General features: G+C 41.2%; 1 protein-coding gene across 2 annotated transcripts in view; it reads left to right on the plus strand.

Annotated features, from left to right (window-relative positions):
* The first annotated feature begins 1063 nt into the window (after positions 1-1063).
* PAXBP1 (PAX3 and PAX7 binding protein 1) overlaps positions 1064-26372 on the plus strand; it is a 36948-nt gene continuing 11639 nt past the window's right edge. Inside the window, exons 1-10 of one of the 2 annotated variants that reach the window (XM_030579147.1) lie at positions 1064-1512; positions 2353-2481; positions 4938-5114; positions 7012-7233; positions 7877-7980; positions 9364-9584; positions 10533-10722; positions 19970-20093; positions 23147-23246; positions 25324-25439. In XM_030579147.1, coding sequence (XP_030435007.1) covers positions 1122-1512; positions 2353-2481; positions 4938-5114; positions 7012-7233; positions 7877-7980; positions 9364-9584; positions 10533-10722; positions 19970-20093; positions 23147-23246; positions 25324-25439 — 1774 coding nt within the window. In that variant the 5' untranslated portion in view covers positions 1064-1121. The remainder of the gene's footprint in view (positions 1513-2352; positions 2482-4937; positions 5115-7011; positions 7234-7876; positions 7981-9363; positions 9585-10532; positions 10723-19969; positions 20094-23146; positions 23247-25323; positions 25440-26372) is intronic. The other variant, XM_030579138.1, reaches the window with a different exon arrangement.

Raw genomic sequence — 26372 nt, forward strand, 5'->3', positions numbered from 1 at the left:
GTCCATCATCTTTCAATCTCTCCCACTGATTTTGTTCCCTACTTCTGCCATTCCCTGTACCCATTCTCTCTCCACCACAACTGCCCAAAGTTTCTGCCCTCCTTTTCTAGTATTCTCACCTCCCTTGCCAGCAGAACACACCAGGGCAGCCAGCCAGAGGTACCTCTGCCTCCTCCCAGCTACCCTAGGTTTACTTGGATCCAAAAGAGGGGGCTGTGAGAGCAAAGGGAGATGGAGGTAGTCCGCCTGCAATTTCTCTACTATAGAAGCCAACTTTGGTTGGAAAGAGGATCAGTTGGGGAGTTCCTGAAATCTTGCTAGATACCTGATATCCTAGGAGGGTTGCAGGGATGCCTTGGGAGCTGTTAAACAATGTCATGTGAGTTGCTAACTCTTCCAATTTTAGATGCTTTGTTTCAAACTGTATTATTTTCTGATTTCTGCCAGCAAACTCATGAATTTTGCTTAGTTAAAATGACTGCCATCTCTTATTACTTCCAGTGGGAGGGACTGACCGGGCTGCCCTCAGTTCTGATTAAACCATTTACTGACTACTACCCCTAATAAAGATGGCTCCCAACTTCCATTTTTTCTAATAAGATAGAAGCCAGCGGTAACCAGTCACGGGGCAGCGGTGCGAGGCTCGCCGGCCCGGCAGCGACACACACCCGCAGAGCTAAGTCCCCTCCCCCACCCCTGGCGCTCTAGGCGAGCCGTGGGCCGCGCCGACCGTCGCTGCAGCCAATGGGAGTCAAGTTTCCACCGTCCTCAATAGCGCTTCCTTGGCTCCGCCCTCCCTCCGAAGGCCGCCACTGCAGTCACGTGACCGCTCCCCCGCCCTTCTTTCCCCGCTCACACAAGATGGCGGCGGCTGTGCGGGTGAGGGTAGGCGCTCTAGTCCCCTGTACTCTATGGTTGCGCGAGGCACGCTAGCCCGGTGCGGCACTCTATGGTGCGGCGCGCAGTCGCTCCCCTTGCAACCGCTGGGGCTGGCTGGGCGGGCCGGCAGGGGGCGCTGTGACTGGCCGGTTATCATGCTGCGGGGAGGGGGAGCCGGGGCTGGGCCGCGGCGCGCTGCTGCGGGGCGAGTGTCTGGGCTGCGCGGTGCCGGGCCCGGCGGGATGTTCCGCAAGGCGCGGCGGGTGAACGTGCGGAAGCGGAACGACTCGGAGGAGGAGGAGGACGAGGAGCGAGAGCGGGACGAGGAGCCGCAGGAGCCGCTGGGGGTGGACGGGCCCGGCGAAGCCGCCCTGGCCCAGGCGGCCCCGCTCCTGCCGCTTCCCACCGGCTGCGTCCCGCTCGCCGTCCCCGGCCTGACTACGGGCTACGGGGCGGGAAGCGGCCTAGGCCCGGGCTTCGGCCCCGGCCTGGCCGCGCTGCTGCCGCCGCCGCCGCCACAGCAGGGGAACGGGCTGCCGGGGGCCGGGCGGGCCAAGGAGCGGAAGCGGCTGCGGGAGAACAAAGAGGTGGCGCCGCGGGCCAGTCTGCTCAGCTTCCAGGACGAGGAGGAGGGTGAGTGGGGCCCGGCCGCGGGCGGGCGGGTCGCCCCGGCTGCACGTAGCCAGCCCGGGGAGGCCGTGTCCCGTCGGGGGCTCGAAGCTACCAACCTGGCGTCCGCATGATGGCTTGTGCCCCCGCGGTGCTACGGGGGAGGGGAAACGGCCTGTCGGTCCTTCAGGCCAATCCCGCCCCCCGCCGGTATAGGCCCTAGTTCTTCCTTCCCGGGGCCACGTGTGACTCTGAATTTACCTACTGCGGTTTTATATTAAGGCAAAATGTTGAACATGTGGTTCCCCCTCTAAGGACTAAGTGGAAAGGAAAACTAGCACTTAAAGGGGGGGCGGGGGGCGCATCATAGTGATTCACAGTCTGTTGTTTGGCTAATAACAGTGATAAGATGTCTTCAGTTTTTGATATAAAAAGTGCACGTGGGTTTTTTCGTTTGCCTTCTGTTTTTGAGTCTTTAAGATGCAATGGGGGGCTTATTTTTATGTGTTAATCTGCAACTGACATAGTTAGGAATGTTTTTAATGAGATTCTCATGTATTGATGTGATTCCAGGAGTTTTGGCTTCAAGAACAACACCTGTTATCACAAGGCTTGTGATGAAATCATGAGAGTTTATAGCACTGAAAATATATGTAGTTGCAGGGCCTGCACGTCAAAACTTTCATAGTTCCTGTATTTAAACTTTGAATTTAGATTTGTGAGATACTTTTGTTAGTAACTCTACTATGAGGTTGTGCTGTGCACCACGTGAAAAGACTTGACAGATGGTAAATATTTTTGTGAGTTGTAGCTGACCAATCTGTTCCCAGGTCACTTAATGTTTTCTGATTTTCTTTGTTAAAGAAGCTGAAGAAGTTTTTAAAGTGAAAAAATCAAGTTACAGCAAAAAGATAGTAAAACTGCTGAAGAAAGAATACAAAGAAGATCTTGAAAAATCAAAGGTTAAACCAGAAGTCAATTCTCCAGCAGATGGTAATTGCAAAATTACTACTAGTAGTAACTTTTATTAGCTGAAAGATTAAATACTGTTCCTAAAAATGAGTTGTGTTAAAGATGCAGTGTCAATTCTGTAGGGGAACTGAGCATTTTAATACCTAGAGTGCTCTGCATATTCAGAGCAGTCTGTATAAACATTAAATTAATTCTCCTAAGCACCCTTTTGGCATAGATGAATTTTATCCCCATTTTGTTGATGTGGAAATAGATGTTAAGAGGTGAGGGTTCTTACTAGAAAGCTGCACAGTGAATCCTCATTAGAGCTGGGATTAAAACCGGGTAGTTCTTGACTCTCAAGCCTATGCTGATTTCTTTAAATCACTCTATTTCTATTTTCTAACAGCTAGAATTTGGAGCTGCACCTAGCACACTCCTCTGCCAGGATGTGTCCTCTCAACACAGATGCTAAAAGGAGAGCATTAAAGTGAAGTAGAAAATTGAGAGGTTGGCAGAGTGGAATTTCTTATGTTGAGATCCTATGTTAGAAGTAGTGACCTGTGTCTGTGTATTCCAAACTAAGAACTGGAACAGTGAGCATGGCGAGGGGAGGCAGAGACTGAGACGGGGGGAGGGATAGCTCAGTGGTTTGAGCATTGGCCTACTAAACCCAAGGTTGTGAGTTCAATCCTTGAGGGGGACATGTAGGGATCTGGGGCAAAAATCTGTCTGGGGATTGGTCCTGCTTTGAGCAGGAGGTTGGACTAGATGACCTCCTAGGGTCCCTTCCAATCCTGATATTCTGTGATTCTATGAGAACAGGCTGGAGGAGTGGTTGGGCACAAAGCTCTCTAACCATTAGAGTAACACCCTTAGAACCTGGAATAGAATGTAGGGTTCCTAAGTTTCACCATTCCTGCTGTCAGCTAATAACCAAAGCTTACTGGCAAAGTGTGTGCTTCACCTCCCTCTAACAACTGGCCCACACGGAGGATGGCAACCTACTACTGCTATCAGTTACTGTTAGCTTAGGTGGAGAGTCTGTGCTGTGAAGGTTCATGGCCTGCTGATGAATTATGTGAAACTCAGCATGGTTTCAAATGATGGAATTTTTATTTTTCAGTTTGCTATTTTTAAAAAAACCTTAGGAAATTATATAAAAAATTCCATTAAGGGAATGTTAATTATAAAGTCAAGCACTCAAAAGTGAGAAAATGCCAGAATGAAGATTGCATTTGCAACCTTCATTTGCCACTGTGTGTATGTTGTTATGATAGTTTATGATCATGTAATTAAAGACTAACTTTGCCCCCTGGGATCCCTGCCTCAGTCAGTGCACAAAATGTATGTTGCTCAGGGAGTCAATCATGGTTGTGTAGTTAATAAGCCTGTTGTCTTTAGGACCTCTGCATCACTTGTGGCAGAAAATCTAGGCCTGCCTAGGGATGGCATGTAGAGAATGAGGCAGAGGGCTGCAGAAAGTAAAGGGATGGTTTTGTAGTTTACTCAGTTGAATGGAACTGAAGAGCTGGATTCTATCCCTACCTCTGCCATAGAGTACCTATGTGATGTTGGGCAAGTCATCTAAACCAAACTTTTTACAGATGGCTACTGTGTGTTTCTCATTATTATTATTATTAGTTTTTGGTGCCTATCTTGTGGCAGTTGGGGTTGGATTTGCAGAAATGCTGAGTGCGTTCAACTGCAACTGAAGTCAATGAGATCTGTGCTCTGAACAAATAAAGAGCTATGAAATGTTAAATTCTCTGAAAATTCAGGCCATAGGCATCTCACATTGGGAACCCAAAATTAGTGTGCATTTTTGACAATGCTTCTGTGCCTGTTCCCCTTTTGTAGAATGAAAATAATGTTGCCTTACCTCATGGGGTGTTGTGAAGATGAATGTATGTTTGTGAAGCACTCGGATTTTAAAATGGAGTGTGTCATAGAAAAGCCTCTGTTGAAATGAATAATTATGTCTTCAAAGCAGTATTTGAATGGTGTGCAGTAAATCAGGTCTGGGGTCACACACTGATTAATGAGAATAAAATAAAATATTGGACTGCTGCGCATTCAGTGGGTACTGTCCATCTTGTGCAGTGAGTGAGGCAGGGTTCCTGTGCAAAAAAAGTGTGTTCAGTAATTGAAGACTGTGATAATGCATATGTATGCACAGGCATCCTTAATTCTGACACTTCCTAGCTCTCAAATGCTTGACTATGTGAACTTAATACTTAATGTTTTCTTGGGTGTCTTCCTATCTGAGACTGGTCAGACTGTATAGTGTGAACTTGAGAAGATGTCATTGTTTTTTATTGAAGCCACAATGTGTGTTCTTCCCCTTGTAAGTTCAGTAGTTAAAAATTAATGTGATTGTCTGTATCTTGCTTTAGATTGCTGGCTTAAAAGTTAGCATATCTGGTGGTATTCTTTAAAAGTGCTTTTAAAAAATCTTCACAGAAAGAAACTGAGCTATAGGCTTTTCTCTTTTATAGCTGAACAGGCCATAGAGAGAACAGGACAGGTTAAGGATGCAAACCAAGAAGATGGGACTGCAAACAGTGAACAAGGTGAAGAAGAGATGGAAGTTGAAAGTGAGAAGGAGGAAGAAAAGCCTAAAACTGGGGGAGCTTTTTCAAGTGCTTTATCATCTCTGAATGTTCTCCGTCCAGGTTTGTACTTTATAGTAAATCTAGTTTAGTGGGTTTGGAAATACTGTCTCTAACACTTGGAATGTAATGACTGATATCCAGTCAGCTGTATGCACTCTTCCTAAGCTCAATATCTACACACCCTCGAACAGATACTAGAAGTGAAAATTTAAAGGTAAATGGAAGTGTCCACTTTCCAACATTCATCAGTATTCTGCTGGTCCTGTGGAAGAATATAATTGCCCACTGTTTTTGAAGAATTATGAAAACTGAACTGATTGATTTAAGAACTAAAATAGGATCATTTAATTTCCACAGTATCAAATAGCGAGTTTAATGTATTGAAAACAAAGGCTGTATCAATGTTTTGTGGTTTTTTTTGTTTTGTTAGGTATTTATAAGAATTCCTTCAGGTGCCAAGCTCGTGGGGTAATATTTCAAAATAAATCAAAATGAAGCATAGCTCAAACTGGAGTCTCTGGTCTTTAAAAAACTAAATAAACACCCCTACTAGTTACAGCATTTGGTTTTTCTAAAACTTTGAAATATTGAACATCCTCAAAATCCACCTCTATTTTTGATTTTCTAATAGGTTGGTTTGAGAATTATCTTGTGGCGCAGGTTGGCATTATCCTTAATTTAGGCACCAGATAATGTTGTTACACTTTTGACCCCGTATTTGAGTGTGTTGACTGCTGTTAACTTGATTAAATAGAATAAGAAACATTTTCTTAAATATAACAAGTTAAATATAACAAGTGTGTTTAATTTATAAGGGGGGTCATACTCAGAGGCTTGCTATTTGAAAGGGGTCACCAGTACAAAAGTTTGAGAACTACTCTTTCTATGGTAATCTCTTTCTGAAAGGACTAAACCTTGAGCAAAATGAGAGGAGAGCTGCTCTCTGTTTTTACCTCCTCACACAGCTCCAGACTTTTATTAAGAAGCTACCCTTTCTCTGGGAGCATCTTCATAGGGGAATCACCCTCCCTCCCCACCTAATGGGCTGAGGGAAGCAGAGCAGGGACTTTGTTCCACTGCTGCATCTGGCTGTTACTGGGAGAGAAATGCCCAACCAGGACTTCCTAATCCATGCCAGTGACTCCAGGAGGAAACTCCCAAGTGCTTACCACAGAGGCTGATGGAAGCAGAACAGAACTTCCTATTGGAGTGGGTCTAGCCTCCAGAAGCCCAATCTTGTTTAGCACTACTGTAATACTAACAACAGGAATTCTAGACTGATGAACCTTGGTTTGGTGATTTATTGGAAGGTTAGTACTGTTTTGGCTCCCCTAGTCATCAGGAACACATGAGCAAGGGAAAAGAGCTGCCACCAACAATAGTTTGTGTCTAAACTTAGAAAATTTCAAGAAAGAATTGAATCTGGAAAACTATTCACTTGGCTGTAGCAACTATGTGCAACAGGTGACATGCTGTACGTATGCAGCTTGTATATACTGCTGCATTTTCTGAAAGCCTGTGAAATATCTTTCAGGGCTTGCCTATCAGAATAGTTTCTTTTGGATTTTTTCTCTGGTTTCCTGAACAGGGAGAGAAAATGTTTGCCCTTCTTGCCCTTGGAATGTATTAAAGAAGGCCTAAAACATACATATTTTAAAATTGTCTCCTGTTTTTCTTGTTAAATATCTTGTCTTCCCTGTCTTTGCTGGACGACTCTTAAGAGCAGAAGAGAGAGCTTTCTTAGGCCTCAGTGGAAAGGGGTGAGAGTGCTTTACCCATTACAAATCTTCTCTGCTTGGATTCATCTGTTTTCCTTACTGATAACAAATACTGATGAGTTGATGTGTCTGCAGTACCATTTTTCTCAGCTGGTGTGGCAGTAGACAAGTAGCAAAGAGTCTCACTGTGAGTTTGGAGCAGTGATTGGCTGTTTAACCTTGTAAACGTATGTTTCCAGGAGAAATCCCAGATGCTGCTTTTATTCATGCCGCTAGAAAAAAGCGTCAAATGGCTCGGGAACTTGGGGACTTTACGCCTATTGACAATGAGCCGGGCAAAGGCCGCCTTGTTCGAGAAGATGAAAATGATGCCAGTGATGATGAAGATGATGATGAGAAGAGAAGAATAGTATTCTCAGTGAAGGAAAAATCCCAAAGGCAAAAGATTGCAGAGGAAATAGGTAAAATGTTTTCTGAAGGAAGGGAACATATCTAATAAATATAGAAACTATTTTCATTGTATGTTACTCACCCTGACCTTTACAAGCCCTTAAACAAAATGTTCTTCATAGCTAATAGCAGTTCTTGTATCCCATAATCCACATTGTACTTCGGTATAGAATATTTTATTTGAACTCAGTATCATAAAACTTTAATAATCCATTTTAAAGAATTATGGTAAAGTAGAATCTAGCTAATAAACACCCTCAATTTGCACACGAAAATGGCCCCTTTTTGCTTTTGAGCAAAGCTTTGATAGCACAGTGCTTTTCTGAAGCTTCATGAAAACTTAAATTATACAAAATATTTGTGGTGAACTCTTAAGCATAGCTTTAATTAGTTTATACCTATCAAATGAACAAAATGTATCGTGCCATATTATTCTTTTGATTATTTACTAGCTAATGTGTAAAATGAATTTATGGCAGATCTGGTCATGAAAGATAAGCAAGGTTCTACTGCATAGGCTTGTAATAAACGTTAGATGTTTTTTCTTACTCTGTTTACATAAATTTAACTATTGGAATTTGGAATGAAATATTCTTGGTATAAATCCATTATCTCCATTTTTATCTTGTCTGTTCGTTTCCCCTGTGTGCTCAGGTATTGAGGGAAGTGATGACGAAGCTCTCGTAACTGGGGAACAGGATGAAGAACTCAGTCGATGGGAACAGGAACAGATACGAAAAGGAATTAACATACCTCAGGCATGTATTCAGATGGTATATTTTTTGGAAAAGGATGTTGAACATTTCAGTGCATATATTGACTAAAACTTCCCCAAACTCAAACCAGTATTGGGCTGGCTGGTATAATTTGATCTGATGAGATTAGTGGTGTAACTTTATAAATTAAAGTCCTCTCATATGGAAGTAGGAGATGTCTTGCTCCTGCTTTCTATTCATTATGGAAGAGTAATGAGCATTGTTGTAGCATTGACCAGCAAGTACTAGCTCACTAGGGCCAGTAAGTAACGAAGCTTTGAAGTGGGTTTTGTTTCTATTCTTCTTGTCCAGAATGTTAGGAATGCATGGCCCGATACTGCTGCAACTAAAGTCAATGGGAGTTCTGGCACTGATTTCAGTGGGAGCAATATCAAGTCACGCTGGCAAGATATTATAATAAACTCTAAAGCCTTAATAAACGTACATGTTCAACCCAGATGTACCAGTGCCTGAGCCTAATTTTGACTCGAGCTAGGAGAAATATTTTGGCCGAAAAATGCAGATTTGGGTGGAATGAAAAAATTTGTGAATTCATGTTGGATTTACCAAACTGGTTTGGTGGGAGTGGGGGGAGGGGAATGTGAAAAACTTGTTGTTTAAATAAAAAAAAAATCTCCCAGAAACCTCAAAATGTTCAATTTTGACACTTTTTTTAAAAACAAAACATTTTGATTTTTGTATATTCAAATCAACATTTTGTTTCAAAATTTACTACTTTTATTTTTATGACATTTCATTTTGGATTCAGCAAAAACTTTGACTCAGAATTAATTTTTTTTTTTAGTAGTATGGTCAGCAAACTGAAAACTCATTTGTACAGCTCTACCTATGACCTCTTGGGAAGACTCAGTACCTGTGTAGGATTATGCCTTGTGCTAGCTGTGATTCGTGGCTTTGCAGAAATGGTGAAGTAGCTGGCCCAGAGCTGGAAGGGCACATAGCTGGCCTTGAAAGCTGTTTTCTGAAATTGTTTGTAAGGGCTTTTTGGTTTGTAAGGGTTGTTATGCTGTATTAACAGCAGAGATTAGTACAGCCTAGGATATTTAGTAATTGGGTGTTGCAAGCTTGCTGAAAGTAGAACTCATTCAGTAGTATGCCATGAGCTATTACTACAAATAATGATAACCATGCTAAGAAATTCTCCATGGAAGAGATTGCACCTGTTAATTACTGTACACCATAATTCTGTGACCATCTTGGCTCTTTGTTCCCATCTGTCTTTTTCGTTAGGAGCTTATGAAAAATTTTAACCATTGTGATTTGAATAACTTGTACCTCCGCATATAAAATGTCAAATCTAAATTACAAAATGTTTTTAAATGAGTAACATAAGCATTTTGAGTATTACATGTCTTGTTTCTATAGGTTCAAGCAAGTCAGCCTACTGAAATGAATAATCTGTACTACCACAACTCTTATCAGACAGTGTCTTATGGTTCATCGTATGGCATTCCTTACACTTATGCTGCTTATGGATCATCAGAGACCAAGTCTCAAAAAACAGATAATACACTTCCTTTCAAAACACCCAGTAATGAGATGACTCCTGTTACTATTGATTTGGTAAAGAAACAGCTTAAAGACAGGTAGGGCAGACCATCTTTTTTAGACTTAAAAGACTTGTCCTCTAGCTTTCTATTCCCTCAGGCACCCTTTAATCTTGAGCAAATGCAGAATTTCATCGCTGGAAAACCGCTGACGTGGCACATTTAAAAAAAATGAAGATGACATTGAAACTTTGTTCAGAAGTCTGCTTGGATTTCTTCTGTGGAAGCGACTCTTTTAAAATGTGGCAATTTGATCTTTTTGAAGACAGATCTGAGTTGCATCTTCTGGACACTGAAAAATCTTGTCAAGAATTGAAAGGACAGTGAGATATTTAGCTTATGAAGTAACATTTTTATAAAGTGTGTAAATCAGATTTTTTTTCCTGAATACATATCAATTTTACATTTTAGGCTAAAATTTGAGGGTTTTTTAGGGCTTAAACATTGTAATCTCCTTGTTAGGTATCAAAGATCCTACTGCATGAACAATCCAATTGCAATGAGAAATATTTTAGAATGAACAGCCCACGCTTTTTCTAATATCTTCAAAACTGGTTTGTATGCCCCTTGTCTTAAAAACTTTCCATTAGCTGAAGTGAGTCTAGTCAGTGTAGTATAATAAAGGCTGTGTTATAGATGATGTTTCATGCTAGATATAACATAATGCCTTTGCTTCTAATTTAATTTCTTAAGGCTCAGTCTTGCAAGGTTCTTAGCGCCTTCAACTCCTGTTGAGATTAACAAGAGTTGACTGTACTCAGTACCTCACGGAGTCTCGCCCATTGTAACTTAAACTACTCTCCTTGCTGGTAAGAACTGGAGAAGGGAGAAAGCATTGACAAATCACAGGCAGTGAATGTGTCTTGAAAATATTATCCTTGTAGAAATTTGGTACTTGTGCTCTCTTACTCTGAAACAGATTACTATCTCAACAGTTTGCGTTATCTAGACTTTTCGATGTAAATTTATCTATCCATTGTCCCTCAGGTTGGACTCAATGAAAGAATTGAACAAAGCCAATCAGCAGCAACATGAGAAACATCAACAAAGCCGAGAGGACTCTACCAAGGCAATTGAACGATTAGAAGGGTCTTCTGGGGGTATTGGTGAACGGTATAAATTTTTGCAAGAAATGCGAGGGTATGTCCAAGACTTGCTTGAGTGTTTCAGTGAAAAGGTAAGGATGCAAAAACATTAATCTCTTTTCAATAAAACAGAAGTAGGGAAGCTTACTACAGGCCAAACACATGCCTCCTTGTACTTACACACACACACACACACACACACACACACACACACACACACACACACACACACACACACACACACACACACACACACACACACACACACACACACACACACACACCCCAAATAAAAAAATCTGAGCATACTCAACGGAAGGTTTGGGTTTAGAGGTGATGAAAAGTCACTTTTTCATCACACTAAGCTTGTAAAGAGAAGTCTCACTTTTACAGTATAACAGATCTGTAGGGTACTTCCAGTTGGAATGTAAGTGCCGACTTGACTGAAATGTGGTTTTGTTAAAATCAATTTCTTAAACATTCTATTTTTTTTATTTACTCAAACACTTCCATATACACAGCTTGGACGCCGTGTTAACGGATAAAGTTAGTATCCATTATTGGTGAATTGTTAGATTGTATTGAGGTAAAATGGAGTTGAGGTGCAACACTGACACTTTCTGGAAGCATTAATGAGTGCCATATAACACATTTCTGCTTTTTACTGTAAATGTTCTGCTAGTAGACAGCTTAAAATATTCGACAGTCTGTTTGGCTGGAAAAGTTTTAGAATCAGCATACCTCGCTGAAGATTTCAGAATTTTTTAGCTTTTTTTTTTTTAAAAGGCTATTCTGTTGTATACTTGAAAATTAATTCTTCCAAATTAATCTCCCATGTAAGATAATGGAAATATCCATTATATTTAAATTCTGTAAACATTAGTTTAGTTAATTTTATGGAAATCTAATCTAATTTACTGTAGTTAAATTTGGTGAAAAGATTACATGCTAATGATCTTATGGGTCATGTATACGTTACACAGGTGAATTGCAATACAGAGGAGAGAGCATAGATATATGCGCTCACTCCTCTTTTCCTGAAAATGATTTCTGTTATGCAATAGGAAGCTGTTTATTACATAAATTACATAAGCTAACAGAACTGAGTGTTTAAGATGGGAAAAGTGGCAGCTTTTACTTTTCTGTCTGTAGGCTTCCCTTCACACCTACTAAACATTCAGGTTGATAAAGTAATTGATTCTTGCTATAGTGAGATTAGCCGCTGTCTGTTGCTGGTGGAGCTCTTCAGAAAATCTCCCATCTGTACTCTGAATCTTCACCACTACGTATCAAGCAGAATGCCTCTGAACAACCGCTTTGTAAGCGCTTGAAACACATTACTCTCTAACTTTTTCTCTGAACAGAACAATGCCAGTTGAGACTTCATCTAATCTTTTTAATGTTAACAGTTAAACCTGTGATCAACCATTTAGGGGAAAAAAATTGGGAATAAGTAACTACCTTGGTCCTCAAAACTGAGCTGTGTGGAAGATGGACTGTGTTTATTTCAGTTGATTCACTAGCCATGTTATATGCTGCTTAACTGAAGAAGCAAAATTTTTGAACCTGTAGCATTGTTAGCTGACTATAGGTAATGACGTTGACAACTTATTACTGCCTCATTTTGTTTTTGTGTGTCTAAAGTACAATCTAGATAAACTATGGACTTGGCTTCTCTTCTCAGACCTTGTATTTATTCAAAATTGCACCAGTTTAAAGATGTCACTTTTTTAAACAACTGCAAAACAGTATGGACATTTAATTTGTTTTAAACTAGGTTTATTTAAAAAAAAAAAAAACGGTGTCCACACCAGTTTGCAGTTTAAATCAGTCTTAAAAATCACACCTTTACATTGGTGCAGTTCCGAATATGTACAAGACATTGGTCTGCACTAAAAAACTAACTGACCAGTAATGGACCAAAACCAGTTCTAATATTAACGGTTCAGTTATTTTCAACATTGGTTCACGGGATCTGTTGCTGACAAACATGTGCAAAAACTGGTCAATTTCCTACTATAGATGGAGGTATTTGAGACTTGAATTTGTTAAATCTACCTTTCTTTAGTATGCCATTGTCTGTTCTCATCTCTCTCTGGATATTCTATAGATGACTTGTTAGGGTAAAAAAAGGCCTTAACTTTAATATTTGCTAAACCTTGTGCCTATATAAAGCAATATTTTCTATAAATTGCCAAAAAAATCACATGTAAACTAAGTCCTTGATTCTACAATTGACTGCACCCAAGCATACTCCTGCATCCATACAGAGCAATTTTGGCTTCAGCTGAAGTCCACAGAGATACATACACAAAGTGAGCTGTAAAATTGGGGCCTAATGCAGACAATTTGACTAATATTTAAATATAGCGTGAAATACCAATTGGTATTAAGTATGCTCAAAGTTCTATGTATTCCCTAATTCTGTGGCCACAGAATTTGCACTGAAATCCACCGCCCGTCTTTCATGAATCTGTAATGTGTTATTACAAAGATGTGTAACCCATGAAAAGGTAAAACTGTGAGGCAGCATAAAATAACATGGAGGCAGCCACACTGCAGAATTTTCATATTAGGTCGTTAAAACGTCTTTCATTTTATTTAAATAAAACTGCAGCAGTAGAATTTCCAGTCTGAATTTAGAGATGCAGAATTTTAGATTCAGGTTGCTCTGGGCCTTGGGTATCTCATGTTGGCTTTAATTTGTTTTAAATTTTGTAATAATGCTGTTCATTTACCACTGTAGAAAACTTCACAGAATAAATTTTTTTATTAAAGCTAATGTTAAAAAAAAATTTAATATGCAGGTTAAGAAAATAGTGTCTGTACATCTGGGCATAGTGCTTAGATATCCACAAATACAAAATTTGTTTTAAGAGTCGTAAGATACATATAATGCATAATCAGCAATCACCCAAATTTAGGTGAATAAATTTAACAATACAGTTCAGATATTAGAATCCGAAAACTCAGGTACATCACTCATGAAAAGTTTTACAGAGAGATGGTTGTGGAAAGTAAAATATATCAATGAGTGAAGATTGTCTTATAGTAATTGAGAATTGTAGGGTATGTTTACTATTGAAGTATCTTGTTCTAGAACATTGAAACTGGTGCGGATTGTGGTTAGTCATTTTCACATTAGTGCTGGCACTACAGGGAAACTTTTTGCATGAATGAGCACAAATGGGTTCATGATAATACATTTTTTCTTCACAAAGAGATTGAACAGAGATGTGGAAGTTCTAGTGGTGTATAGACTTACTCCTACAATAATGAGAACATTTTAGTTCTGTAAAATTGATCTTGTCTCCCTGCTATCCCTCTACCCCCCCCCCCCCGGGTGGGGGGAAGGGCCAGAAATCTTTATGAATTATTAATTTTTTTACTTAAATATGTCAAGTATCAAGCAGTTTTAGATATGAAAGAATTGCATTTCACACAATACTGAGGTGAAACCTATACTGTAGTAACTGTTACATAAGTGTTAGGATAAAGTAGAATCATAGGACTCAAAGGGACCTTGAAAGATCTAGTCCAGTCCCTGGCACTCATGGCAGGACTAAGTATTACCTAGACCAGGGGTAGGCAACCTATGGCATGTGTGCCGAAGCAGCACACGAGCTGATTTTCAGTAGCACTTACCCTGCCCGGGTCCTGGCCACCGGTCGAGGGGGGGCTTTGCATTTTAGTTTAATTTTAAATGAAGCTTCTTAAACATTTTAAAAACCTTATTTACTTTACATACAGCAATAGTTTAGTTATATATTATAGAATTCTAGAAAGAGACCTTCTAAAAACTTTCAAATGTATGACTGGCATGTGAAACCTTAAATTAGAGTGAATAAATGAAGACTTGGCACACCACTTCTGAAAGGTTGCTAACCCCTGACCTGGACTGTCCATGACAGGTGTTTATCTAACGCAGGGGTCGACAACCTATGGCATGCGTGCCAAAGAGGGCACACGAGCCAATTTTTAGTGGCATGCTGGAGCCTGCCCGAACTCTAGCATGCCATTAAAAATCCTGCCCAGCCCGGCCCGCTCTCCTCTGCCCTCTGCTCCTCCTGCGGGGGCAGGGAGCAGAAGTATAGTCGTGTGCACAAGGTGGGCAAATGGCCCCACTGTCCCAGCACGGCAAGCTGTGGGGTCCGCGCTCTGGGGCTGGAGCACTGGCTGAGCGCAGCAAGCTGCTGGCCCCTCCCCAGCCTTTTCCCTCCCCGGAGCCCTGGCACCATGTGCAGTGCTCTGGGGGTTGGGGCTTCACGCTCTCGCGGGGCAGCGTTTGGCTCCGTGGGGAGGCAGACACGCTCCCTGCTCAACTGGAGCTCTGCAGCAGCCTGGGGTCTGGCTGATGGACGCTTGCCAGGTGGGGTCCCAGCTGCAGGCCTCGCTCAGCCCTCTGCCAGCCTAGGTGAACAGAACCCCAGACCAGCAGTGGGTCTGAGCGGGCCGGCAGCATAAGATCAACTTTTTTATTTCATTTTAAATGAAGCTTCTTAAACATTTTGAAAATCTTGTTTCTTTTACAATACAACACTAGTTTAGTTATATAATATATAATAATATATAGCCTTATAGAGATATATAATATATAGCCTTATAGAGAGACACCTTCTAAAAAACATTAAACTGTATTACTGACATGCAAAACCATGAATTTAGAGTGAATAAATGAAGACTCGGCACACCGTTTCTGAAAGGTTGCCAACCCCTGATCTAACCTGTTCTTAAAAATCTCAATGGAGATTCCACAGCCTCCCGAGGCAGTTTATTCTGGCACTTAAACCCAGGGTTCTCAAACTGGGGGTCGGGACCCCTAAGGGGGTCGTGAGGTTATTACTGGGGGGGGTCACAAGCGGTCAGCCTCCACCCTAAACTCTGCTTTGCCTCCAGCATTTATAATGGTGTTAAAATATAAAAAGGTGTTTGTTTTTTAATTTCTTGGGGGTTCGCACTCAGAGGCTTGCTGTGTGAAAGGGGTCACCAGTACAGAAGTTTGAGAACCACTGGCTTAACCTCTCTGACAGGAAGTTTTTTTCCTGATGTCCAACCTAAATCACACTTGCTGCAATTTAAGCCCATTGCTTCTTGTCCTATCCTCAGAGGTTAAGGAGAACAATTTTTCTCCCTTTCCCTAGTAAGTCTTTTATGTACTTGAAAACTGTTATCATGGCCCCTCTATCTTCTCTTCTCCAGACTAAATAAACCCAGTTTTTTCAATCTTCCCCAATAGGTCATGTTTTCTAGATCTTAAATAATTTTAGTAGCTTTTCTCTGGCCTCTCTCCTGTTTGTCCACATATTTCCTGAAATGTAGCACCCAGAACTGTACACAGTATTCCAGTTGAGGCCTTATCAGTGCAGAATAAAGCAGAAGAATTATTTCTCATGTCTTGCTTACAGCACTCCTGCTAATACACTCCAGAATTATATTTGCCTTTTTTTGCAAGAGTGTTACACTGACTCATATTTGGATTGTGATCTACTATGACCCCTAGATCCCTTTCTGCTGTTCTCCTTCCTAGGCAGTCATTTCCCATTTTGTATTGTTCCTTCCTAAGTGGAGTATTTTACATTGGTACTTATCGAGTTTAATCCTGTTTACTTCACACCATTTCTCCAGTTTGTCCAGATCATTTTGAATTTTAATCCTATCCTCCAGAGCACTTGCAACCCTTCCCAGCTTGGTATTGTTCGCAAACTTTGTAAGTGTACTCTGCCGTTATCTAAATCATTGATAAAGATATTGATCAGAACCGGATCCAGAACTGATCCTCGTGGGACCCACTCAATATGCCCTTCCAGCTTGACTGTGAACCACTGAAAACGACTCTTGACAGTTTTCCAACCGGTTATGCACACATCTTATAGGAGCTTCATCTAGGTTGTATTTACCAAGTTTGTTTATGAAAAGGTCATGCAAGACTGTATCAAAAGCCTTACTGAATTCAACCTATACCACATCTACTGCTTCCTCCTTATCCACCAGGCTTGTTACCCTGTCAAAGATAGCTGTTAGGTTGGTTTGACATGATTTGTTCTGGACAAATCCATGCTGACTGTTACTTATCACCTTATTATAGTCTAGGTGTTTGCAAATTGATTGCTTAATTATTTGCTCCATTATCTTTCCGGGTGCTGAAGTTAAACTGACTGATCTGTAATTCCCAGGTTGTCCTTATTTCTTTTTTATAGATTGGAGCTATATTTGCTTTTTTCCAGTCCTCTGGAATCTCTCCTGTCTTCCATAATTTTTCAAAGATAATCGCTAATGGTTCAGATATCTCCTCAGACAGCTCCTTGAGCATTCTAGGTTGTACTTAATCAGGCCTTGTTGTCTTGAAGACATCTAGTTTGTCTAAGTAATGTTTAACTTGTTCCCTATTTTAGCCTCTCCTTCTGCTTCATTTCCCCTAGCATTCAGTATGTTAGATGTCCAATTGCTTAATACCCTTTTCGATGAAAACTGAAACAAGTCATTTAGCACCTCTGCCATTTCCACATTTTCTGTTGTCTCCCCCCCTCCCCCTCCTTCCCCCCGATTGGCCTACTCTGTCCTTGATCATTCTCTTGCTTCTAATGTATATGTAGACTGTTTTCTTGTTACCCTCTATGTCTCTAGCTAGTTTAATCTCAGTTTTGTGCCTTGTCCTTTCTAATTTTGTCCCTACATACTTGTGTTGTTTGTTTATATTAATCCTTTGTAATTTGACCTCGTTTCTACTTTTTGTTGGACTTTTTAAAATTTCTGATCATTGAAGATCTCCTGGTTAAGTCAATGTTAAGGGCCAAATCCTGCATTATCTTCCATGGATAATTCCATTAATTTTGCTGAAACTACTTGCATGACTAGTGCTCACACAACTAAAAGTTTGCAGAATCATGCCTTAATACTATTTTAGTTTAAAGCGCAGGGAGAATTTTAGGCAGAATGTAACAATCCCTTGTCCTGGCTAAAGTTCAGTTCAGGTTAACACTTCTTGCATTACCTGCAGTGCTATAAGATCTAGAATGATCACAGATGATCAGAATCCTGACTGCATCTCATCCAAGTGGTGGCAACTCCCACAGCAGAGTGCCCCACAACGCCATGCTGTCATTGGAATTTAACTGACTTAAGTTGGGTTGAAGAGTGCCACCTGCTGATATGGTGCAATCACTTCTTGCAGGAGCTAGGTGGTCTCTTATTCCAAGACTTTTGCCTTCATGCTGCTTAGTTTGTGAGATGTTAGAGGGTCACAAAACAAGGAATGGCTTTCAGCCATCCTACCACCACAATTAACACAACACTGTTTTTGGCTCTCTTAGAAGGTAAAGATATTGGCCCTTGCTTTTATTGTATAGATATGGAAAAGATGTGGGAGGGTGAGACTATTTGTGGACGTCCAACTGTATAGTTAGTTAAATTGTATTGTAATCTTAATAATCACAGTATTGAGATATCTCCAAAGCACACTTCAGAAATAATTGTAAATAAAAACTGATGCAAATGGAATGATACTTTGCACAAATCTCTGCACATTGATTTTTTTCCCTGTTTTATTTTTTTGAGAAAAGAAGGTAACAACCAACTATTAATGGATTAGAGGATTAAATACATATGAATTTTAAAACTGTAACAGTGTAATAAGTAGTGTGAGCTATCAGGGTTGATCATCAGCTGCAATAATGTGGATGTGAAGAGTACTGACTCAATTTATTTGATCCCCCAGAAGGAATCTGTTTTGAATGTATTCAAACACTCATGCATAAGTTCAGTTTGTCTTTTGAAGTTCAGACACTGATTGGAGGAAACCTCTGGGGACATTTTTAAACATTCTTTCAACTGTTCAGTTAAAATTTATAGAATAAACTGCTCACAGGAAGAAGCTATTTTCTTTATGAACACAAACCACAATCAAGCTAGTATATGTACTTCACCCTTCAGTTAACATTACTGTTTGGTTGCATCCGTTTTTGAAAAGTCTTGTAAATCTGAGTTCAGATTTTATTTAACTCTAGAAAATTTTTAAACTTCTTTGTATCCATTTGCAATTAGTTCAAGAAGCTGTTCTGACCTGTTTGTGCTGATGATCTCAGTCCAAGAATGCTAATGTGAGGAGCTGACACTTTTTCTTTTTTCCTTTGCTATCAAGGAAAACCTGACTTGTAGTTCCTTTGGGTACCTGCAGTGGCCGTTTCAGCTACAGTACCTTTTAGTGTTAAGCTTTGTTGGAGAGTTTTCCAAATTCTGACTCCAGTTCTAGGTCTGTTCAGAAACCTTTTTTCTGAAGCCAACTTTTTTTTTTTTCTTAACAAAGAAAGGATTTTAAGTAGCAGTACAATGCTTGATCTAAAGAGCTAAAAGATTTTGAACTAGACATATCTCAGAGGTAAGGAGGCCATACCATAAGTGTTTAATGCCAGATATGAATACATTACAGGAGGTATCTTGCCAAATAAACTGAGAATTACTGTTTATTGTATTTAAATAGAAATATGGCCAGTTTTAATTCCTTGGTGCCAGGAACTGGGATCACCCAACATAAGCGATGAGGCTGCTGTTCAACACAGTAAATTCTAATTGCTGTAATATACAATTACTTTAGAAGTAAAAGTACAACTGAAATACCTTAGTTGTATTCAAAAGTGAGTAGCAGATCATCACTGACTTAGACTCTAGTTCTGCAAAGATTTACACAAATGAATAGCTTTCCTTACATGACTGGTACCATTGAAGTGAAAATTATGCTCTCGAGTAAATTTTTTCAGGTTTGGAGCATCCGTTGTCATACACAATAGCATGTGGCTGATGTTTCAGTGATAAAATTCAGTAATAGTAAATGCGCTCATATCAATCATTGGCATTCATTTAGTAAGTTTGGTGTGTATTTTAGTTCTGTACCGCTTATTGTCAATAGCGTACTTTCTCAGTAAACTAATTTTGAATCAGTATTTAGTATCTGCTGTTGTAAAAATGAGTTCTGCTAATTGTAAACATTAGCACAAAACACTGTTTACAAGTACATACAGTGAAGACAATCCCACGGAATACATTTGTGGCATTTATACTCTAGTTCTGCATCTCTTTAAATCAGCCATTAACTTACTGTTGAGGCTTTTCGCACTGCTGCTCAGTCAATGAAAACTACTTGTACAACTTTTGTATTATAACTGAAAGCCATTATAAACTCTGTCAAATGCATGTATTGGCTCCAAAGATATCAGCTGATAAAAGAAAACAACTGATGTATCTAAAAACTGCAACAGCCTACATTGCATCTTGGAATAGTATGGTACCCCAAACAATTAGGCACCTGAAGAGTTTGATATTACGTAGTGTGTTATATTTTTACAGGTGCCTCTGATTAATGAACTCGAGTCAGCAATGCATCAGCTGTACAAACAGCGAGCTTCCCGCCTTGTCCAAAGACGACAAGATGATATTAAAGATGAATCTTCGGAGTTTTCAAGCCATTCAAGTCAGTCCATCTTGAAGGTTTTTATTATTCATTAAACAACCTTGTTTACTTAGTATGGTTGAATGTAAAAATAAATACTGTAGAGCATGATTGACTTAAAACTTATCTTTTGTGACGACTAGAAGCAAATTTAGATTTTAAAGTATTGGGATCAGTTTTGTTTAAATACTGAATCATTCTTACTCTTGAGACTTTCTCTCCTATCTGCTAGTCTTAACTATATATTTTTTTTCTCTTTCCTAGCATTCAGGATATTTGAGAGTAGTGATGTTTGGAATGAAACTTTTTCCTTATGTCAGGCTCTTTTTTGACCTACTTAAATTAATGTAGATACAAAATTCATGATATATCTACCATTGATGTCCAAACAGGATTTTTTTTTAAATGTTAATAATCCGAAGACTTTAAAAAAATACAGTTTATTCTGTTAGCAATAAGGTTTATGGTTCAACAGTGTAAGTTTCAGACTCTTAAAAAGAAAAGAAAAAGCACTTCAGAGCTAAGGAGGCTGGAGGATAGTTCCTTTCTTCTCTTGGCTAAATTTAAGTTGTTGTATTCAGATACTAACTTTGTAATATTACAAATACTTTCTACACAATAGAAAGCCTCCTTCTGAGACCATTGCTCCAGAAGTGGATATCAATTTTTAAAAAATTGGTCAGTATCTCCGTTCTGGTGATGACTGTTAAATGCGTAAAATAAGTTCTGCAAAAACCAAATGCTCATTTTGTCTACCATTTCATTGAGAATATTTTATTCTACATACTAACGATATCAAGTAAAATTTCACTCAGGTGCTTTTGAAAACTTTCCCTGAAATTGGTAGATCAGGTTTCCTGCTTTTAAGGAGATTTCCGTTTAAAAATTGTTCTTGTCCTCAGTTGTGTGGAGGGTTTTTTTTAATATACGTAGAAAACATGTCCTCTGAGCAATCAAAATTCACCTCGGTCCCCACTTTCTGGTATCCACATCTATACCTATTACCCATCCATCTATTTAAGAACAATAGAAAATGGGTTTTTTACCTCGTTACAAAACTACATTCTCATGCCCACTGCAAGTCCCTTTTGAAATAATATTCAGCATGTGCACAAAGCCTTTTTAACTGGAAAGTTAAAATCACTCGCCCTCTTTTGAGAGCTCAGTTGAACATGGGCCTCGTGCTGGCTCTCCCATTTACCCTGGGTGCATTGCTTTGAGGCCTGTGATATGCCAAGTATGCTCTGAGCAAATTACTTAGGGAGCCTACCGTGGGGCATGTTGGATTAGAATGTGATTTTTTGGGGAATGGCGGGAGTTTGGATACTATCATAAAGGGGAAGCCTTGTCTGAAGCATGGGAGCCCCGAGGATATATTTTGGTAAATAGATATACATGGATATATTCCTGAAATGTTTCAGTCCTGTCCTCTCCACCAGGACTGGTAACAAGTGTCAGTCAGTTTCTCAATCAGAGGTGCACAAACACACCAACTTGACAACCAGCTCACTTTACTTCTTAAACCAAAACGTTGTTACCTTTGGAATAGACTTAAACAGGTTCCCCAAATGGTTATTTTACTCTGTCTTGTTACAATCGGTAACATAATCTTGACAGATGTAACGTATTGAACAAATTACAACTGCACCCATGCTCTAAAGCAGCTGTTCTCAAACTGTGGGTCAGGACCCCAGAGTGGGTTGCAACCCTGTCTTACGGGAGTCTCCAGGGCTGGCTTGGACTTTCTGGGGCCCAGGGCCAAAGCCCTAACCTCAGCACTGGGGCTGAAGCCTGAGGACTCCAGTCCTGGGTGGTGGGGCTTAGGTTACAGGCCCCTTGCCTGGGGCTGAAGCCCTTGTGCTTCCACTTTGAACCCCCCCCCACCTCCCGGGGCAGTGGAGCTTGGGCTTTGTCCCTGCTTCTGCAGTCATGAAGTAATTTTTATTGTCAAAAGGGGGTTGCAGTGAAATGAAGTTTAAGAACCCTTGCTCTAAATCTCTTGTTTTCTGAAAGGATTTACCCTTTCTTAAATAGGAACACTAAGACAAATCATCATTAACATTCTTAAATGATGAATTCTTTGATAACCTGGTTTGGTAAGAATGCATAACTTCATTTGTGTGGTTTGAGGCTATTGTTGAAATCCTGTGATGTTTATATTCTAGAGGGTGGATCTGGTATCAAGTAATACTTGTGAGAATTTATCTCAAAGGTTAGACAAGCTGGAGACTCTCGTGTTAATTTCAGTCAATGGCTTATCACTGGCTTCACTGATGAAGAGCAGAATTTAATGTAGCTACTCAAATGATCTATCATTGAATTGTTTTTAAAAAAAAAATGGAAAAAATTTAAGCTTTATTTCCTAGTTTCAGATATACACCTTTACCTCGATATAATGCTGTCCTTGGGAGCCAAAAAAATCTTACCATGTTATAGGTGAAATCGTGTTATATCAAACTTGCTTTGATCCACCAGAGTGTGCAGCGCCACCCCCCACCCCCCAGCACTGCTTTACTGTGTTATATCCAAATTTGTGTTATATCGGGTCGCGTTTTATCAAGGTAGAGGTGTATATCAAAACCTACACGTAACTTAGTGAACTTGATTTTATTTCAGGGAGAAAGACTAGATTAATAGGAGTCTGAGATACTGAATCTTTGTTACAGGGCTGCCTTTCTCTTCCCTCCCCCTCTTCTCTTCTCACTCAGTGTTTTTAAAATGTTGCATGCTGAATGCTATATTTATAGCAGCAGTACAGTTTTTCCATTTTTGTCGTGTCAAGCAGTTTAAGTATTTGCTGCTTTAGGCCACAGAGTGTTGATAACTTGTGAGCACCAGTATTAGAGGGGAAGACTAAGTGTGATGAAGCCAGATTTGTATTTGAATAAATTTGGAGTATCTTCAATTTGAGATTCCAGATTCCATCACTACTTCTCTCAACCTCTAGTAGCTACAGATTCAAACATTTTGGGTTTGTCTGTCTGTTTTCAGCTGCTTCAAAATATAGCTGGACAACACATTTTTCCCTGTTACTGTAGGTGAGTGTTTTAATTTCAATCAATGTAATCTTGCAGGTAAAGCACTGATGGCACCAAATCTTGATTCTTTTGGACGAGACAGAGCACTCATTCAAGAGCACGTAAAACGGCGGACTGCAGAAAGGGAGGCTAGAAGGTACAATAGTGAGATTTCCTGACTCTATTGGGGTTGCACCCAAAGGCTCCATGCAGTATCATGGAAGTCCCTGCATGATGTAATAACACGTAAGAAAGCACTGTCCCCACCCTGGACAACTTAGAGACTATTTGCTTTGTGTAGTAATAGAGGCCATGTCTACATCTAAAATTTTGCAGCGCTGGTAGTTACAGCTGTATTAGTACAGCTGTATAGGGCCAGCGCTGCAGAGTGGCCACACTTACAGCAACCAGCGCTGCAAGTGGTGTTAGATGTGGCCACACTGCAGCGCTGTTGGGCGGCTTCAAGGGGGGGTTCGGGGAACGGGAGAGCAAACTGGGAAAGGAACCAGCTTCGCCGCGGTTTGCTCTCGCGTTCCCCGAACCCCTCTGCAAACCGCAGGGAAGGAGACCTGCTTGCTCGGGGTTCCGGAAACGAGAGAGCAAACCGGGAAAGGAGACCCGCTTCGCCGCGGTTTGCTCTCGCGTTCCCGAACCCCCCTGCAAACCGCAGGGAAGGAGACCTGCTTGCTCGGGGAACGGGAGAGCAAACCGCGGCGAAGCTGGTCTCCTTTCCCGGTTTGCTCTCGCGTTCCCGGAGCCACCTTGCAAACCGCAGGGAAGGAGACCTGCTTGCTCGGGGCTCCGGGAACACGAGAGCAAACCGGGAAAGGAGACCCGCTTCGCCGCGGTTTGCTCTCGCGTTCCCGGAGCCACCCTGCAAACCGCAGGGAAGGAGACCTGCTTGCTCGGGGAACGGGAGAGCAAACCGCGGCGAAGCGGGTCTCCTTTCCCGGTTTGCTCTCTAGTTCCCGGAGCCCCGAGCAAGCTGGTCTCCTTCCCTGCGGTTTGCAGGGTGGCTCCGGGAACGCGAGAGCAAACCGCGGCGAAGCGGGTCTCCTTTCCCGGTTTGCTCTCGCGTTCCCGGAGCCACCCTGCAAACCGCAGGGAAGGAGACCTGCTTGCTCGGGGCTCCGGGAACTAGAGAGCAAACCGGGAAAGGAGACCCGCTTCGCCGCGGTTTGCTCTCGCGTTCCCGGAGCCACCCTGCAAACCGCAGGGAAGGAGACCTGCTTGCTCGGGGCTCCGGGAACTAGAGAGCAAACCGGGAAAGGAGACCCGCTTCGCCGCGGTTTGCTCTCGCGTTCCCGAAGCCACCCTGCAAACCGCAGGGAAGGAGACCTGCTTGCTCGGGGCTCCGGGAACTAGAGAGCAAACCGGGAAAGGAGACCCGCTTCGCCGCGGTTTGCTCTCCCGTTCCCCGAGCAAGCAGGTCTCCTTCCCTGCGGTTTGCAGGGTGGCTCCGGGAACGCGAGAGCAAACCGCGGCGAAGCGGGTCTCCTTTCCCGGTTTGCTCTCGTGTTCCCGAACCCCCCTGCAAACCGCAGGGAAGGAGACCTGCTTGCTCGGGGTTCCGGGAACGCGAGAGCAAGCTGGGGAAGGAGACCAGCTTGATTACCAGAGGCTTCCTCCTTCCACGGAGGTCAAGAAAAGCGCTGGTAAGTGTTTACATTGGATTACCAGCGCTGGATCACCAGCGCTGGATCCTCTACACCCGAGACAAAACGGGAGTACGGCCAGCGCTGCAAACAGGGAGTTGCAGCGCTGGTGATGCCCTGCAGATGTGTACACCTTCAAAGTTGCAGCGCTGTAACTCCCTCACCAGCGCTGCAACTTTCTGATGTAGACAAGCCCAGAGAGAACATTTCAGTTAAATGACAAAAGTACATATCTGGTTAGTTACAGTTCCCCTTTCATCCTAATCCCTCTGTCCAGGCGCCTCATACCTCAGCCCATGTGCTTGCCAAGGATATCCTCAAAGAAATACTCAGGCTTAGTATGTGGAAGCAGCCAATCAGAGGGTGCTTGCTAAAGTTACCGAAAATGCCTATAAGCCACTCCAGTCTTGCTGCAGTCCTTACTGCTTTTCCCTAGCTCCTATGGTGAAGGATGGAGAGACTGTATTTATTTTGGCTCTCCTGGGGTCGGGAGCAGGACCTGCATGGTTAAAACTGTTGTTCATTTGTACAAAGATCTTAATGATTTGTTTATACTGTAATTGTATTGCTGCCTTATAGAGCCCGTCGTAGGCAAGCAAGAGAACAAACTGGGAAGATGGCAGATCACTTTGAAGGCCTTTCTAGCGATGATGAAGAAACTTCAACAGATATTACTAATTTCAACATGGAACGAGGTTAGAAAAGCCACTCACTTATTAATTGAACATGGAAATCCTAAAAAAAAAAAAATAAAAGAATGTTACACAATATGGATTTTTTCTAGACTCAGATTGGCAGGATAACAGAATCACAACAGTGACTTGTTGTTGTATTTAAAAAAAGCATTTAATAAGAATATGGAACTTGATGGGGACAATATCAACTCTTAAAACCAAGTTTAACAGACCTGTTGTAAAATCATCTACAAACTCAATTTATTCTATGGAGATATTCTAGCTAAAATAGAAGAATTGCTCTTTCTCCCTTCTTGCTGAACAAGCTTGCATAGTAAAGGGTAACATGCCTCCTTCCCCACACCACCATATAGTTTTGCACAAATTCAGTGCACTATTTCTTTGCAAGTCTGAGTGGTTTCTATTGTGTTACGAAACATATGCTCCCTCTAATGACAGAGTTAAACGTTTACATTTGTGTGGGTTTTGGCAATTCGTTGTTCAATAGGGTACACTTGAACTCTATCTTCTAAAAAAACTTTTTGGGTGATTTTTGGCATGCTATTGTATTATCCCTTAAAATTCTGAAATTGTGGACCTTGGTAGGTGAAGGACAATGTCTTTTCTGAAGTTCTGCTTAAGCATCTATAAGCTTATTCACAATTTTTATGGAGCTGTGTTGCACAAGTTGAAATTTTAATATTTTTTTCCTTGCATACATGTAACTAAATGGGCTGTGTAGTAACTAAGCCCTGTAAGCCTATAACCCTAAAATTTCCATTGCTTTAATTGGCTGTGTTTTCACGAAAACTGTTATCGGTGCAGAAGAGTAATCTGTTTGAGTTTTGTAAAGTGGAGTGTCTGTTTAGGTTTTTTGCAGGTACAATAAAACTTCATTAAAAACAATTTTAATCTTAACTATCTAGTTAAAAACTTCGTGTCTGAACTGCTGTT

Source organism: Gopherus evgoodei, chromosome 1 (assembly GCF_007399415.2).
Source record: "Gopherus evgoodei ecotype Sinaloan lineage chromosome 1, rGopEvg1_v1.p, whole genome shotgun sequence".
NCBI lineage: Eukaryota > Metazoa > Chordata > Testudines > Testudinidae > Gopherus > Gopherus evgoodei.